The sequence below is a fragment of the Ahaetulla prasina genome, chromosome 16, assembly GCF_028640845.1.
Source record: "Ahaetulla prasina isolate Xishuangbanna chromosome 16, ASM2864084v1, whole genome shotgun sequence".
NCBI classification, from domain to species: domain Eukaryota; kingdom Metazoa; phylum Chordata; class Lepidosauria; order Squamata; family Colubridae; genus Ahaetulla; species Ahaetulla prasina.
In genome coordinates this window covers 5,556,338-5,573,453 of record NC_080554.1, presented here as the reverse complement: position 1 = coordinate 5,573,453, position 17,116 = coordinate 5,556,338, and the positions used below count along the sequence as shown (strand labels likewise).

At 45.4% G+C, this 17,116-nt stretch overlaps 1 protein-coding gene across 1 annotated transcript in view; it reads right to left on the bottom strand.

Annotated features, from left to right (window-relative positions):
* The window catches only part of LOC131185969 (stomatin), a 31,256-nt gene extending 17,080 nt beyond the window's left edge, over positions 1 to 14,176 (bottom strand). Inside the window, exon 1 of the mRNA XM_058159083.1 lies at positions 14,018 to 14,176. Within this exon, the coding sequence (XP_058015066.1) occupies positions 14,018 to 14,069 (52 nt within the window). The 5' untranslated portion in view covers positions 14,070 to 14,176. The remainder of the gene's footprint in view (positions 1 to 14,017) is intronic.
* Between the last annotated feature and the right edge of the window lie 2,940 nt (positions 14,177 to 17,116).

Genomic DNA, 17,116 nt, shown 5'->3' with positions numbered 1-17,116 from the left:
TTTACTTTTAGGGAAAAGGCAAAGTCATAGTCCAAAAACAATTCCAGGTCATACACATATAAAGCCAGTCAGGAATGTTACAAATATCAAGGCTTCTTACCAATGTAGACTTGCAAGGTCTTCTTTCAGTTCGGCAAAACACAGTTCAATTCACAACAGTCAGTATCTTGAAGAATCAGTAACTAGCCACGATCAAGCAACAATCATAAAGCTCACATAGGCAGTTGCAGCATGTCATCAGGTTACAATGCTGTAGCGTCCCTGTAGATTCCCCACAAGCCATAATTTAGGAGTCCTTTTATACATTGGCTACAGAGCTCAACCACTCGGGATGCTTGCAATGATGCAGCACAGCCTTAAAGCAATATCATGCCTTTCTACAAACATACATAGTTAGTTTATATATTGCCTGGCCAACCAGTTAGGCAAATAACAATTTCCTAACACCCTTCATTGAATCTACTCAAGCAAAGGCTGGACACCCAACTCTCTATAGCAGGGGTCTCCAACCTTGGCAACTTTAAGCCTGGAGGACTTCAACTCCCAGAATTCCCCAGCCAGCTTTGCTGCCTGGGGAATTCTGGGAGTTGAAGTCCTCCAGGCTTAAAGTTGCCAAGGTTGGAGACCCCTGCTCTATAGGATGTTTTCATTGGCATTCCTGCAGAAGGGGCGCCCCTTCCGACTCTGGGTTTCTATACTGTTGACACACCTGACATTGTGGTTAAGTTCAGGTCATAAAGCAGGACGTAAAAGGACAGTGAATGAAAAAGCTACATAGAGAGATGGATGTCTCCTTCCAGACTTCCAGATCAAGAGAAAATTTCTCCTCCTCCTCTCTATGCAAACCCCACTCCTACTCTATTATTTCTTCTCCTCCTCCTCCTCCCTTCTTCTTCTTCTTCTTCTTCTTCTTCTTCTTCTTCTTCTTCTTCTCTTCTTCTTCTTCTTCTTCTTCTCTTCTTCTCCTCCTCCTCCTCCTCCTCCTCCTCCTCCTCCTCCTCCTCCATGCAAACCCCACTCCCACTCTGTTATTACTACTTCTCCTTCTCCTTCTCCTCTCCTTCTCCTTCTCCTTCTCCTTCTCCTCCTCCTCCTCCTCCTCCTTCTTCTTCTTCCTCCTCCTCCTCCTCCTCCTCCTCCTCCTCCTTATCCTTCTTCCTGTCTTCCTTATTTATCTTCTCCTTCCCTTTCCCCTTCCACCTCCTCCTCCTCCTCCTCCTTCCTTCTCCTCCTCCTTCTCCTTCTCCTTCTCCTCTCCTTCTCCTTCTCCTCCTCCTCCTCCTCCTCCTCCTCCTCCTCCTCCTCCTCCTTCTTCTTCTCCTCCTCCTCCTCTTCCTCCTCCTCCTCTTCCTTATCCTTCTTCCTGTCTTCCTTATTTATCTTCTCCTTCTCCTCTCCTCCTTCCTCCTCCTCTCCTTCTCCTTCCTTCTCCTTCTCCTTCTCCTTCTCCTCCTCCTCCTCCTCCTCCTCCTCCTCCTTCTTCTTCTCCTCCTCCTCCTCCTCCTCCTCCTCCTCCTCCTTATCCTTCTTCCTGTCTTCCTTATTTATCTTCTCCTTCCCTTTCCCCTTCCACCTTCTCCTCCTCCTTCTCCTCATCTATCTTCTCCTTCTTCTCCTTCTTCTCCTTCTTCTCCTTCCCCTTCCCCTCCTTCTTGTCCTCCTTATCTATCTTCTCCTCCCCCTCCTCCTCCCCCTCCCACTACAATAATGTTTCGAAGCATCTTTATCAAAATGTAGTAAAATGCAACCCACCCCTTCTATCCTAAAAAGCCAGGGTGGAAACGACTGCCAAAATCCGCCACTCAAGCTACAGTTTTAAGATTAAATTTTGGAATTGCATCAAAGCAAGTTGCTGCCGCCCATTTGCTGCAGGCCTAAGAAGGGGAGCATGAAAAAACGTAGTACAAAATTAACCCAGCATTAAACAGGATTGCCTTTGGCCGGGTGGCGGTTATAGAAACAATATGTTTCAGGAGTGATAAGCTATCAGCAGCAACTATCACCAATTTTTATTCATCGTTTGTGCCGGCTGGGATGCTTAGAGCTTTTTTTAATTTTTTTCCCACACGGAAAATCGCTTAGCAAAGCTTTCAAATGTGAACTGAACGTGTTGTTGCCAAGGTGGTACATATTTAAATAGTCCGTAGCCATTTATTCTTCTAAGAAGGACTTAGGGGGGGAACCTGGCATTCTACAGTTCAGGAGGTTGCGAAGACTCAGACATAGCTTAACAACAATAACAACAAAGAAAAGTGTAACCTGGAATGGCACCTACACATTTCTTTCGCAACATTTGACTGTGAAGCCAAGGAGGACACCCAGGGAAGTGACAAGCTAAATTAGCCACCGAAACCTCAATCCATCCATTTTTATTACAGTCCTTGACAAATAAAAGTATTAAAAGCGTTAAATAGCAATAGCAATAGCACTTAGACTTACATACCACTTCACAGTGCTTTGCAGCTCTCTCTAAGCAGTTTGCAGAGCCAGCCTTTTGCCCCCAACTATCTGTGTCCTCATTTTACCCATCTCGGAAGGACGGGAGACTGAGTCATCCTTGAGCCGATAAGAATTGAACTGCTGGCATTTGGCAGAATTAGCCTGCAATACTGCATTCTAACCACTGGGAGGGAGGAAGGGAGGGAGGACGGACGGAAGGAAGGAAGGAAGGAAGGAAGGAAGGAAGGAAGGAAGGAAGGAAGGAAGGAAGGAAGGAAGGAAGGAATAGCAATAGCACTTAGTCTTATATACCGCTTCACAGTGCTTTACAGCCCCCTCTAAGCAGTTTACAGAGTCAGCCTCTTGCTCCCAACAGTTTGGGTCCTCATTTTACCCACCTCGGAAGGATGGAAGGCTGAGTCAACAACTTTGAGCCTAGTGAGATTCGAACTGCCAAATTGCAGGCAGCCGGTGATCAGCAGAAGTCGCCTGCAGTACTGCACTCTAACCACCGTGGCTCATTAAACCAATTAAACCATTAAAACCAATAAAAGATGAAAATTAGGACGGACCAAATAATACGTTGCGATTGGTCATGGATTGTCAGTGAGCAGTTTATCTAATTTTATACACAGCGTAACAGAAATCGGCCGAGTTCAGAAAAAAAAACACTATTTTGTCCCGGCTGAGAAATTCTGGGAGTTAAAAGTCCACAAGTCTTAAAAATTGCCAGGGTTGGAGAACCCTGCCTTAAATGAATAACAAATTAACAGAAAAACACGAATAATAAAAACCACTATTTTTATTAATGTTTATTAAACATTTATTAATGTTTATTAAAAAAACATTAAGAGCCATGGTGGCCCAGTGGTTAGAGTGCAGTACTGCAGGCTACTTCTGCTGACTGCCAGCTGACTGCAATTTGGCAGTTCAAATCTCACCAGGCTCAAGGTCGACTCATCCTTCCAAGGTGGATAAAATGAGGACCCAGATTGTTGGGGGCAAGAGGCTGACACTGTAAATCACTTAGAGAGCTGTAAAGCACTGTGAAGTTGTTGTTATTTACTTGTTATTTTAGTTTGTATTTATATGTATTTTTAAGTGCCTGTGAACCGCCCTGATCCCTAGGGAGATAGGGCGGTATATAAATGTGAAAAATAAAATAAAATAAAAATAAATAAATAAGTGGTATATAAGTCTAAGGGCTAAGTGCTAGTCCTTCCTTCCTTCCTTCCTTCCTTCCTTCCTTCCTTCCTTCCTTCCTTCCTTCCTTCCTTCCTTCTGCAGTGGTTAGAATGCAGGATTGCAGTCTGACTCTGCCCACTGCGGGGAGTTCAATCCTGACCGGCTCAGGGTTGACTCAGCCTTCCATCCTTCCGAGGTGAGTAAAATGAGGACCCAGATTGATGAGGGAAAGAGGCTGGCCCTGTAAACCACTTAGAGAGGGCTGTAAAAGCACTGTGAACCGATATGTAAATCTAAGTGCTATTGCTATTATAAAAGGTAAAGGTTCCCTTTGCACATACGTGCTAGTCGTTGCCGATTCTAGGGGGGCTGCGCTCATCTCCGTTTCAAAGCCGAAAAGCCAGCGCTGTCCGAACACGTCTCCGTGGTCATGTGGCCGGCATGACTCAACGCCAAAGACGCACAGAACGCTGTTCCCTTCCCGCCAAAGGCGGTCCCTATTTTTTCTACTTGCATTTTTTACGTGCTTTCGAACTGCTACGTTGGCCGAAGCTGGGACAAGTAACGGGAACTCACCCCGTTATGCGGCAGCACTAGGGATTCGAACCGCCGAGCTGCCGACCTTTCGATCGACAAGCTCAACATCCTAGCCCCTGAGCCACCGCGTCCCTTTAATTGCTATTATAGAAAAGTATGAAAGGGATAAAAATCAATCTTAACGATAAGAAAGATAAAACTGGAATTCCAAAACCCTCTGTTAGAAAAGCTGTAGTTTCAACGCTCCCCTGTCCAAATGGTGCTTTTTTTTTTTTTTGTATCGACACCCCCCCCCTCCCCAAAACTGCTGTGGGATGTGCATTGCGCCTCCTAAACAGGAGGAATCCGCCTTTGCCTGAACTCGCTGCCCTGTTTCCCAAGAGGCTTGTCAAGGCCAGCCCACGTAATGCTGGCTGAAAGTCCAAAGTGTCCGAGTCCTAGGATTGCGATGGCCTTAAAAATACAGATTATTCAAGGCTGTCCCGCCCGGAGAGGAGCTGCAATCAAAGAACGGGCGCAGCGGAAGGGAGATATCTGTGCATCTCATGCGCAAATGCACTCTTTCCCAATCCCAGACTCAAGATATTCTGGGAAGAAGACTCGGAGTCCTGGATTTGCCCTTTGTGACTCTTGCAGAGAGATGCTGGGGAGATTTTAAGCTTGCACAATGCCGAAAAGCCCCTCCGAAGCGGGGAGAAAAATTGAAGAGAAGGAAGGGCTGTGCAAGGCAAAAAATAACTCTTCAAAACCCCAAATTTGTTTCCAGCTGTTAACACTGCTTTCCTTTTTTTTTTTTTACACGCCCTCAAGCTTTCTGAGCACAAAATGGCAGGTGGATTCTGAACAAAAATAAGCCTGTAAAAAACGAGAAGTTTCCAACGGCTCTTCAGTTTGATATTTACATGTCTCTCCCTCAAAAAAACTACCAGTCAAAATACTCTGAAGTATTTTTTTTCTTTCTCTCCACTTCTGTGTCCTTCCGGTAGGGTTGTCCCCAATGGTAAAATCCTCCGAGGTTTGCTACCGGTACTCTATGCGCACATGCGTGGTACATGCCAAATGCATGCACATATATGCACAGTGCGCACCAAATGCGTGCTTCACACGGAAAAAGGAGGCTTAAGAAGTTACGTAGAATAGTGAGGGGAGGAGAACAGCTGTGCCGCACGATTTAGATTTGCTAGAAAGCTGCGGTGGCTCAGGGGCTAGGATGTTGAGCTTGTTGATCGAAAGATCGGCAGCTCAGCGGTTCGAATCCCTAGTGCTGCCGGGTGACGGGGTGAGCTCCCGTGACTTGTCCCAGCTTCTGCCAACCTAGCAGTTCGAAAGCACATAAAAATGCAAGTAGAAAAATTAGGGACCACCTTTGGTGGAAAGGTAACAGCGTTCCGTGCGCCTTTGGCGTTGAGTCATGCCGGCCACATGACCATGGAGATGTCTTCGGACAGCGCAGGCTCTTCGGCTTCGAAACGGAGATGAGCACCGCCCCCTAGAGTCGGCAACGACTAGCACATTCGTGTGAGGGGAACCTTTACCTTTACCTTTACTAGAGAATATAAATTGCATGGCACAGCTGATCATCGGAAATACTGGATGAACCGGTAGCATTTTTTTACTACCGGTTCGCCCAAACCCGTATCTTTTATTACTACCGGTTCTCCTGAACCGGTGCGAACCGGTAGCATTTCACCCCTGAACTTGTCCCCGATTTGGGTCTGTCAGACAATCTTTGAGTTGTTCCGGTGAGCTCAATCCAACAGAATAAAATAGAGATATAAGAGCAGAAACGGAATAAGGCAGAGCCGCTGAAGACGAGCTTCAAGAGGAAGTCAAAGCATTGTGACATTCTTAGGAGTTGGCAGAAGGTTTTGGGTGGGGTAGGGTAGGGTAGGGATACTCGGAAGAAGGATTGGCAAACTGCATGTCGGAGCAGCAAGGTGAGGCTTCTGCCTGCCTGGCAATTGTGTAGAAAGAGTGAATTTGTCAATTGTTGTGCCCTGCAAGCCGCAACCAACAATCTCGGAAGGAACTTCTCTTCCGAAACAGTTGCAAAAGGCACACGCCGCAGGTGGACTTCCATTGTTTAGGAAGACATCTCCCAGCTTCTTTCATGACCACTGGTTGAGATTGTGGGACTTTTAGTTTTGTCAATATCTGAAGCCCTGCCTGTTGTGTCCCTCAGAAGGTACTTATGGAAAAGTCCATGGAGGTTCTCAATCATCCAAGTCATGGTTGTCCCAGAAGGGTTTTTTTTTCCCCTAAAAGCAACTGGACTTTCTTGGTGTGTGTGTTTTTCTTCTTCTTGGAAACGTGTCGCTTCTCATCCAAGAAGCTTCTTCACTTGAAGAACTGAAGAACTGAAAAGAACCAAGGAAGTCCACTTGCCTTTTGAAAAGAACCATTGAGTAGAGTAGAGTAGAGTAGAGTAGAATAGAATAGAATAGAATAGAATAGAATAGAATAGAATAGAATAGAATAGAATAGAATAGAACAACATAGTTGGAAGTGACCTTGGAGGTCTTCTAGTCCAACCCCCTGCTTAAGCAGGAAACCCTACACCACTTCAGACAAATGGTTATCCAACCTCTTCTTAAAAATTTCCAGTGTTGGAGCATTCACAACTTCTGGAGGCAAGTCGTTCCACTGATTAATTGTTCTAACTGTCAGGAAATTTCTCCTTGCTTCTCTCCTTGATTAGTTTCCACCCATTGCTTCTTGTTCTGCCCTCAGGTGCTTTGGAGAATAGCTTGACTACTCTTCCAGTATCTACTGGAACTTGCAAACAACATTTGTTGATCTTGGAGACATGAAGGGACATGAAGGCCCACAGGAGAGCGTTGGTGACATCACTTTAGTTGTGGCTGTTGTTACCATGTTTCTCGATTAAGCCACCATGGCTGGATTCCTGCACCACCCTGCACCCGTAAAGCGGTTGCATCACCTTACAGCTTAGTCAGAAAGGCACCATCAGTTAACTTCCCCACATGCCTACAAAGTTAGGAGATGCAGACCATCATTCTTCACATATTCAATCTCACCCAGTGTCTCTGAGTGACTTCGAGAGAAATGATAAGAGAAACCGTCGACATCTCTACAGGTTCTCTAAAAGGGAAAAAAAAAATCCTTTCCTACCGGGAGATACTTTTAATATCAAATTCGGGGTCGCAAGATGCCGTCCGAACCCAAAGGAATCCTATTACTCACTCGTCAGAAATCAACCAGAGGGCCGTATGCAGGGATGAGCTGCTGAGGGTTCTCAGGGGTTCGGGAGAACCTCTAGCTAAGATTCTGCGTAGTTCGGAGAACCCCCCCCAAAAAAAACCCACTCCTGGCTAGCCCCTCCTATCCCTCCCCGCCCCACCCAGGAGTCACCACGCAACCCATTTTGGATGCAGGTAAGTGCAGGGCTCACACGGAGGCTCAGGGAGGGCAAAAAATGGGCCTACCGGAAGTTCGGGAAGGCCTCCAGAGCCTGGGGAGGCTGTTTTCACCCTCCCAGAGACTCAAGGTAAGCCTCCGGAGCCAGGGGAGGGCAAACCTCCCCCCCCGCCAACCATGGTGCGGGAGGCCGACTAGGCCACGCCCACCCTGGCCACGCCCACCCAGCAACAGCGCAGAGAACCCCTCGCTAAAATTTTTGAAGCCCACCCCTGCGCGTACGCCATAAAGCTACCTGCCGTTCACAAACTTTATGCTTATTGAGAAGCTCAGTCAGCCTTGGAGGTAGGACAGCGATGGTCTTGTTTATAGCAGTTCCTTCCATAATTAAATAATTAAACAACAGCCAGAACAAATAGAGCGATCCGGGAACATATCCCATTAAGCGCCATTTAAAAGTTGCCTTTCTAAATGGCAGTCCTAGCAATACTGGAAATATTTTCATCTGAGCCTTCCGGAACAGAAGTAACAAGAATTGGAAGGGACCCTGGAGGTCTTCTAATCCAACCCCCTGCTTAGGCAGAAAACTCTGTACCATTTGAGACAAATGGTTTGTCCAGTGTCTTCTTAAAAGCCTTCAGTGATGGAGCACCCGCAACTTCTGAAGGCAAGGTATTCCACTGATTAATAAAATAACAGAGTTGGACGGGACCTGGGAGGTCTTCTAGTCCTATCCTTTGCTCAGACAGGAAACCCTATCCCATTCCGGGCAAATGGTTGCTCAATCTCTTCTGGAGAACGTCCAATGTTGGCACGCCCGCAACTTCTGGAGAGGAGCCATTCCGCCGATTAATGGTTCTCACTGTCAGGAAATGTCTCCTTAGTTCCCAGTTCCTTCTCTCCTTGATGAGTTTCCATCCATTGCTACGTGTCCTGCCTTCAGATGCTCTGGAGTTGACTCTCTCTTCTTTGCGGCATCCCCTCAGATAGCTTCGCCACCAGATGGATTTGCAACTGGCTGACAAACTGTACTCAACGAGTAGTCCTTAATGGGTCTAAGTCTACATGGCGAGAAGTGAAGCAGCAGGATACCACAAGGTTCCGCCTTAGGCCCAGTATTCTTCAATATCTTCATAAATGACTTAGATGAGGGAATAGAAGGGGAACTCACCAAATTTGCTGATGATACTAAGCTGGGAGGAATAGCCAATAGGCTCAAGATCCAGATGGATCTCGACAGACTTGAACACTGGGCCCTCTCTAACAAAATGAAATTCAGTGTAGAGAAAAATAAAGTCTTACACTTAGGTAAGCCAAACCAAAAGCACACATATAAACTGGGGGAAACCAGGCTTAATAGCAGTGACTGGGAGAGGGATCTTGGAGTCTTAGTGGACAATCAGCTAAATATGAGCCCGCAGTATGCAGCGGCAGCTAAAAAAGCCAACCCGATCCTTAAGTTGCATTAACAGAGGGATATAATCAAGATCGAGTGAGGTACTAATACCGCTCTATAAAGCCCTAGTAAGACCACACCTAGAGTACTGCATCCAGTTTTGGTCACCACACTATAAAAAAGATGTTGAGACTCTAGAAAAAGTGCAGACCGAAGATGATTAGGGGACTGGAGACTAAAACATATGAAGAACGGTTACAGGAACTGGGCAGGTCTAGTTTAATGAAAAGAAGGACTAGGGGACATGATAGCAGTCTTCCAATATTTGAGGGGCTGCCACAGAGAGGAGGGGGTCAAGCTCTTTTCCAAAGCACCCAAAGGCCAGACAAGGAACAATGGATGGAAACTGACCAAGGAGAGATTCAACCTAGAAATGAGGAGGAATTTTCTGACAGTGAGAACAATCAACCCATGGAACAGAAGTTGCCTTCGGAAGTTGTGGGAGCTTCATCACTTGAGACTTTCAAGAAAAGATTGGACTGCCATCTGTCAGAAATGGTGTAGGGTCTCCTGCCTGAGTGGGGGGTTGGACTAGATGACCTACAAGGTCCCTTCCAACTCTCTTAATCTGAAATATTCGAACACTGTGTTGCTATGCAAATACCCTGTTTCCCCCAGAATAAGACATCCTTTGTTAATAAGCCCAATCGGGCTTTTGAGCGCATGGCAATAAGGCCAAGCGCTTATTTCAGGGTTCAAAAATATATATATATATAAGACAGGGTCTTATTTTCTGGAAAACATGGAGAAACCCGTATAGGAAAATTTGCCTGCCTGCCACCTTCCTTTAACAAAAAAACAAACAAACTGTAGAGGAACTAACTGAAAACATCTCTGTTTCTTTTTAGTGCAACCAGTAGCTACATAACGACCCCGGATAATTAGCAAGAGTTTGTTGAGTAAACAGATGAATCCCTGGAGAGGCCCTTATTTTGAATACCCAGATTCCTCCAAAGGATTGGCTATCTTGAACCGTAAAATGTTCCTGTTTGTTTATTCGTGTTTACAATTTTTAATTTTATTCAAAGGATTCAAATACAAAATCACACCCCCCCCAAAAAAAATTAAACAGACAAAACAAATCTGAAGATGGAAACATTAAAAAACCGTGGATGGAAGAAAGACCAAAACCACATTAAACGGAGACAAAACAAAACTAGACAAAATCATTTTTTTAAAAAAGTAAATTTAAAAAAAAATGCAAAAAGAAAAAAGAAACCAACACCCTACATATTATTTGCCCTAGTTGAACCCCAACAAAATCTATTACAACAATAATCTCCCCCCCCCCTTTGTAAAACAGGCCTGACATTTATAAGCCGTTACATCTACAGTTTAGCCTTCGACTTATGACCACAACTGAGCTCAGAATCTACGCTGCTGAGTGAGAAATTGGCTAAGGGAGTTTTGCCCATTCGTTAAGTGACTCATTGCACTTCTTAAATTACTGAGTCGGTTGTTAAGTGAATCCGGCTTCCCTTTGCTTGTCAGAAGGTCACAAAAGGTGACACCCACACCCACACCCACACACTGGGAACACTGCAACCGTCATAAATATCAGCCACTTGTCGAGCATCCGAATGTAAATCACGAGACCATGGAGGTGCTACAATGGTCGTAAATATGAAAAAGGTCCCTTCACTGGTCCCTTTTATCAGTGCTGATAATAGATAGATAGATATTAGAGAGAGATTAGATAGATAGATAGATAGATAAATAGATAGATAGATAGATAGATAGATAGATAGATAGATAGATAGATAGATAGGTAGGTAGGTAGGTAGGTAGGTAGGTAGGTAGGTAGGTAGGTAGACAGACAGACAGACAGACATAGATAGAGATAGATAGATAGATAGACAGACAGATGTAGATAGATAGATAGATAGATAGATAGATAGATAGATAGATAGATAGATAGATAGATAATACCAAAAGAAAGAGAGAGAGATTAGATAGATAGATAGATAGATAGATAGATAGATAGATAGATAGATAGATAGATAGATAGACATAGATAGATAGACAGACAGATGTAGATAGATAGATAGATACCAAAAGAAAGAGAGAGAGATTAGATAGATAGATAGATAGATAGATAGATAGATAGATAGATAGATATAGATAGATAGATAGATAGATAGATAGATAGATAGATAGATAGATAGATAGATAATACCAAAAGAAAGAGAGAGAGATTAGATAGATAGATAGATAGATAGATAGATAGATAGATAGATAGATAGATAGATAGATAGATAGATAGGCATAGATAGATAGACAGACAGATGTAGATAGATAGATAGATACCAAAAGAAAGAGTAGATAGATAGATAGATAGATATAGATAGATAGATAGATAGATAGATAGATAGATAGATAGATAGATACCAAAAGAGAAAGAGAGATTAGATAGATAGATAGATAGATAGATAGATAGATCGATACCAAAAGAGAAAGAGAGATTAGATAGATAGATAGATAGATAGATAGATAGATAGATAGATAGATAGATAGATAGATAGATAGATAGATAGATAGATAGATACCAAAAGAGAAAGAGAGATTAGATAGATAGATAGATAGATAGATAGATAGATAGATAGATAGATAGATAGATAGATAGATAGATAGATAGATAGATTTACTTTATTGATTAGCCCTTGGGCCATATCAAAGTGCAGAGTTCCAGACACAAATTATTACTAAAATCTGATAAAAACAATTTAAAATGAAATTGGAATAAAATAATTTAATGTATAGATAAATAAAATATGGTAAAATGCTATGTCTCTCTCTCTCTTTTTCTGTAACTAACTATCTATCTATCTATCTATCTATCTATCTATCTATCTATCTATCTATCTATCTATCTATCTATCTATCATCTATTTTCTATATTTGTCTATCTCTAAGCCTATCTATCTACCTACCTATCTACCTACCTACCTACCTACCTACCTACCTGAGAAAGAAAAAAAATGGTTAACAGGTTAAACGGGCAGCCAAGTTAAAGTTCAAATCCCTCTGATAAAACATTCCCTGAATGTAATTTACTGGTATGAAAGCCTACACGGTTTCTCATTTACCCAAATCACCCCGATTAATTCCTTCTGATCGGTCCCGGGAATCAAAATACCCTTGATTATTTGGCTCTTCGCCACCAAACCTTTCCTTAGGGTTTTGTGTTTTTTTTTTTTTCTCTAATGGGGGAACTTTGCTTCGTTGGAAACTTTCCCAGCCGCGAACACCCTTGTGATCCCCGTTCACATGAGTGGCTCAGGGCGAAGGGAAGGCAGGAAGGAAGGGGCATCCGGTTGGCCAAGCCAGAGTTGGCTCTCCTAAGCAAGCGGGGGTCGGGTGGGTGGGGAGAGAGACCCTTCCTACTGTTCTGGCGGAGTCCTCCGTGGCGTTGGGGCTCCCGTTAAGGAATGGAGACCCCCCCCCGGCAGCCCCACCGAGAGAGGCTCTTCTCCCCCCTCCCCCCGCCGTTCCTGGCATTCCGTTCTGAAGGGCGCCCCTCCCCACTTGGCCCGGAGCCCAACGGGGCCTCCTTGCCAAAGGCTGGCGCTGAAACTACCCAAAGAAGCCAAGATCTCCAAGGATTCGTCTTCAGCACCACCGGAGACCAAAACCAAATAGCCCCCCCCGCTTCCCCATTTAACGGCTTCTCCTCCAAGGGAGGGCGGGTTGAATATCTATCATCTATCTATCTATCTATCTATCTATCTATCTATCTATCTATCTATCATCTATTTTCTATATTTGTCTATCTCTAAGCCTATCTATCTACCTACCTATCTACCTACCTACCTACCTACCTACCTACCTGAGAAAGAAAAAAAATGGTTAACAGGTTAAACGGGCAGCCAAGTTAAAGTTCAAATCCCTCTGATAAAACATTCCCTGAATGTAATTTACTGGTATGAAAGCCTACACGGTTTCTCATTTACCCAAATCACCCCGATTAATTCCTTCTGATCGGTCCCGGGAATCAAAATACCCTTGATTATTTGGCTCTTCGCCACCAAACCTTTCCTTAGGGTTTTGTGTTTTTTTTTTTTTCTCTAATGGGGGAACTTTGCTTCGTTGGAAACTTTCCCAGCCGCGAACACCCTTGTGATCCCCGTTCACATGAGTGGCTCAGGGCGAAGGGAAGGCAGGAAGGAAGGGGCATCCGGTTGGCCAAGCCAGAGTTGGCTCTCCTAAGCAAGCGGGGGTCGGGTGGGTGGGGAGAGAGACCCTTCCTACTGTTCTGGCGGAGTCCTCCGTGGCGTTGGGGCTCCCGTTAAGGAATGGAGACCCCCTCGGCAGCCCCACCGAGAGAAGCTCTTCCCCCCCCTCCCCGCCGTTCCTGGCATTCCGTTCTGAAGGGCGCCCCTCCCCGCTTGGCCCGGAGCCCAACGGGGCCTCCTTGCCAAAGGCTGGCGCTGAAACTACCCAAAGAAGCCAAGATCTCCAAGGATTCGTCTTCAGCACCACCGGAGACCAAAACCAAATAGCCCCCCCCGCTTCCCCATTTAACGGCTTCTCCTCCAAGGGAGGGGCGGGTTGAATATCTATCATCTATCTATCTACTCTCTTTATCATCTGACTCTCCTATCTATCTATCTATCTATCTATCTATCTATCTATCTATCTATCTATCTATCTATCTATCTATCTATCTATCTATCTATCTATCTGTTTGTCTGTCTGTCTATCTATCTATCTATCTATCTATCTATCTATCTATCTATCTATCTATCTATCTATCTATCTATCTATCTATCTATCTATCTATCTATCTATCTATCTATCTATCCCCGGCTTGGAAAGGAGGGAACCCCGTTGGGGTGGCTTCCCACCCACCCCCGCTAGAGAGAAAAGCTCCCTTTGGCACAAGGGGGTCCCCTTCCCCCTCTCCAAATCCAGAACCCCCCTCCCCATCGTCCCGGGACCAAGCTCCAGCAGCCGACCACTCCTTCCCACCCAGGGTGGGACCCCTTTCCCGGGGTCCTCTCGCCGATCTCGAGATCGACTCACCGATCTTGAGCGGCTCCCGCTGCCCGCGGCTGCCTTTCTCCGGATCGCTCATCTCGCTCGCCACCCTGGCTCCAGCCACTTTGCTCCCAGCGCTGCGCCACCCGCTGCACTGCCTTGCCTTCGCTCGGCGCCTCCTCTTTGGGCTTCTCTCGCCCCGCGGGCTCCGCCTCGCCTGCCCGGCCGGCCCCACCCGCCTGCCCGCCTTCCCTCCGAGCCGACGGAGCTGGCCAAGGGAACTACCGCGCCCAGGCTCCGCAGCCCCAGCGCAGGGCTCTCCAACCGAGCTGGAGGGCTCTAGGCAGGGCGAGTTGGAAGGGAAAGGGAAAAGACAGGTCGGCGGTGGGTGGGTGGAATGGAAGGGGCTGATAAGGGTTTATTATCCGCCTCCAGGCAAGGGAACTTGGCTAGCTGTTAAAGCTGGGTGGATGGTCGAAATCGTGCTTGAGCTGAATAGAGACGATTCCCAAAGGGAGATGGGCGGCATATATATTTAACAAATAAATACAAGAGGGGGAGAGAGAGAGAGAGGGAGGGAGGGAGAACATTTAGATGGTAGGTAGGTAGCAGGGGTGAAATCCAGCAGGTTCTGACAGGTTCTGGAGAACCGGCAGTGGAAATTTTGGATTGTTCGGAGAACCGGCAAATACCACCTCTGGCTGGTCCCAGAGTGGGGTGGGAATGGAGATTTTGCAGTATCTGTCCCCTGGAGTGGGGTGGGAATGGGGATTTTTTTTTTATTTACACTTATATCCCGCCCTTCTCCGAAGACTCAGAATGGCTTACACTATGTTAGCAATAGTCTTCATCCTATTTTTATATTTATATACAAAGTCAACTTATTGCCCCCAACAATCTGGGTCCTCATTTTACCTACCTTATAAAAGGATGGAAGGCTGAGTCAACCTTGGGCCTGGTGGGACTAGAACCTGCAGTAATTGCAGGCAGCTGCTGTTAATAACAGACTGCATTAGCAGCCTGAGCCACAATAGTATTTTGCAGTATCCTTCCCCCTGGAGTGGGATGGGAATGGGGATTTTGCAGTATCCTTCCCCCAGGAGTGGGGTGGGAATGGGGATTTTGCAGTAACCTTCCCCTGGAGTGGGGTGGGAATGGGGATTTTGCAGTATCCTTCCCCCTGGAGTGGGGAGGGAATGGGGATTTTGCAGTATCCTTCCCCTGGCCCGCCAACCAAGCCATGCCCACCAAGACACGCCCACAGAATCGGTAGTAGAACAAAATGGATTTCACCACTGGTAGGAAGGTAGGTAGGTAGATAGGTAGGTAGGTAGATAGATAGATAGATAGATATCATGTTTCCCTGAAAATAAGACCCTGTCTTATATTTTGTTGAACCCTGAAATAAGTGCTTGGCCTTATTGCCATGCGCTCAAAAGCCCAATTGGGCTTATTATCAGGGGATGTCTTATTTTGGGGAAAACATGGTTGGTAAATAGATAGATAAATAGATAGATAGATAGATAGATAGATAGATAGATAGATAGATAGATAGATAGATAGATAGATAGACAGATAGACAGACAGACAGACAGATAGGAAGACAGAGAGATAGACAAACAAATATAGAAGATATAGGTAGACAATAGAGGCAGAGTGATAGACATAGATGGGTTAGAGATAGATACAGAAAATATGTAGAAGAGATAGGTAAGTAGGTAGGTGGATGGATGGACAGGCGGACGGACAGACAAACAAAGAAGGGCTTAGAGATAGATAGATAGATAGAGAAGATAGATGATAGGTAGATAATAGATGGAGGCAGAGAGAGATGTAGACATAGATGGTGTAGATAGATATAGAAAATATGTAGAAGGAAGATGGAGGGAGGGAGGGATGGACTGACCGACAGATGATAGATGAATCTGTTGGCTAAAACTCAGTCACGTCTTTTTTTTCTCTCTGACCCAGTGAGAATTGACCTGCCCTGTTTTGTTTTTTTTAGCTATCCCTACATTTTAGGCATATATTCTTTCCTCATACTTGCTTTCAAATAAACTCCCTACCCCTCCTCCCCTCTTCGAATGAGGACATTCTATGCCCCGGTCTGCCCCCAAATGAAGAAAAATTTTCCCTTCCTGAACTCTGGCGCAACTCTTGAAATCGGTCCTTCCTTGCGCTGCCTTTCCTCCCCCCCCCCCCCCCCCCGCGAGGGAATCTGGTAGCCGTCTTCTCTGATACAGAAAGAACAACTGAAAACAATCATCGCTGGCCTTAAACCTGGGATGAAATCACGATAGCTGGCTTCCCGCAGAGCCCCAACCCAGCCCAGCCACGGATGGTGAAGTCACGGAGCTATTGCCAAGTTGCCAAGTTAAGATTGATTGATTATTTTATTTTATTTTATTTTATTTCGTCAAGCATGTATTTTGTGACAGATACAAGTGTAAACATAATTATAAGTACATGTAAAGGATATGAATAAAAGAAAACATTAAGACAGGGACGGTAGGCACATTGGTGCGCTTATGCAAACCCCCCCCCCTAATTTATCTTATTATTCCCCTCTTATCTGGGGAAAAGAGATAAATAATTGGACAGCCACATGCCTGAAATGGTATAAAATCTCCTGCTCGGGCATGGGGTTGGACTAGAAGACCTCCAAGGTCCCTTCCAACTCTGCTCTTCTGTAATTAAATCAAAGTAAAGAAGGAGACATCTATCTGAGGAAGTCCGTTTAAGGTCTGACTAGGTGCCTCAGTCAGTGGCTAAAACGCTGAGCTTGTCACTCGGAAAGGTCGGCAGTTTGGCGGTTCGAATCCCGAAGTACAGGTCCCCTGCGTGAGCAGGGGGTTGGGCTAGACGACCTCCAAGGTCCCTTCCAACTCTGTTGTCTGTTGTCTGTTGTCTGATCATACAGAGCCTACCTTGCAGCCTTTAACGGTTGGCTTTTCTGCCTGGCTGGCTGAACGTTCATTCATTTATCCATTCATTCATTCATTCATTCACCGCCCAGTTCAACTGGCTGACTCTTGATCTACTCCACTTTGTAACCATTGATTTTGAGCAATGTCTTCTTATGAGATGGGAACGACGGCGCTAAAACCCCTGTCTTAGAGCATTTCAGTTCCTACTTCCTGGAAA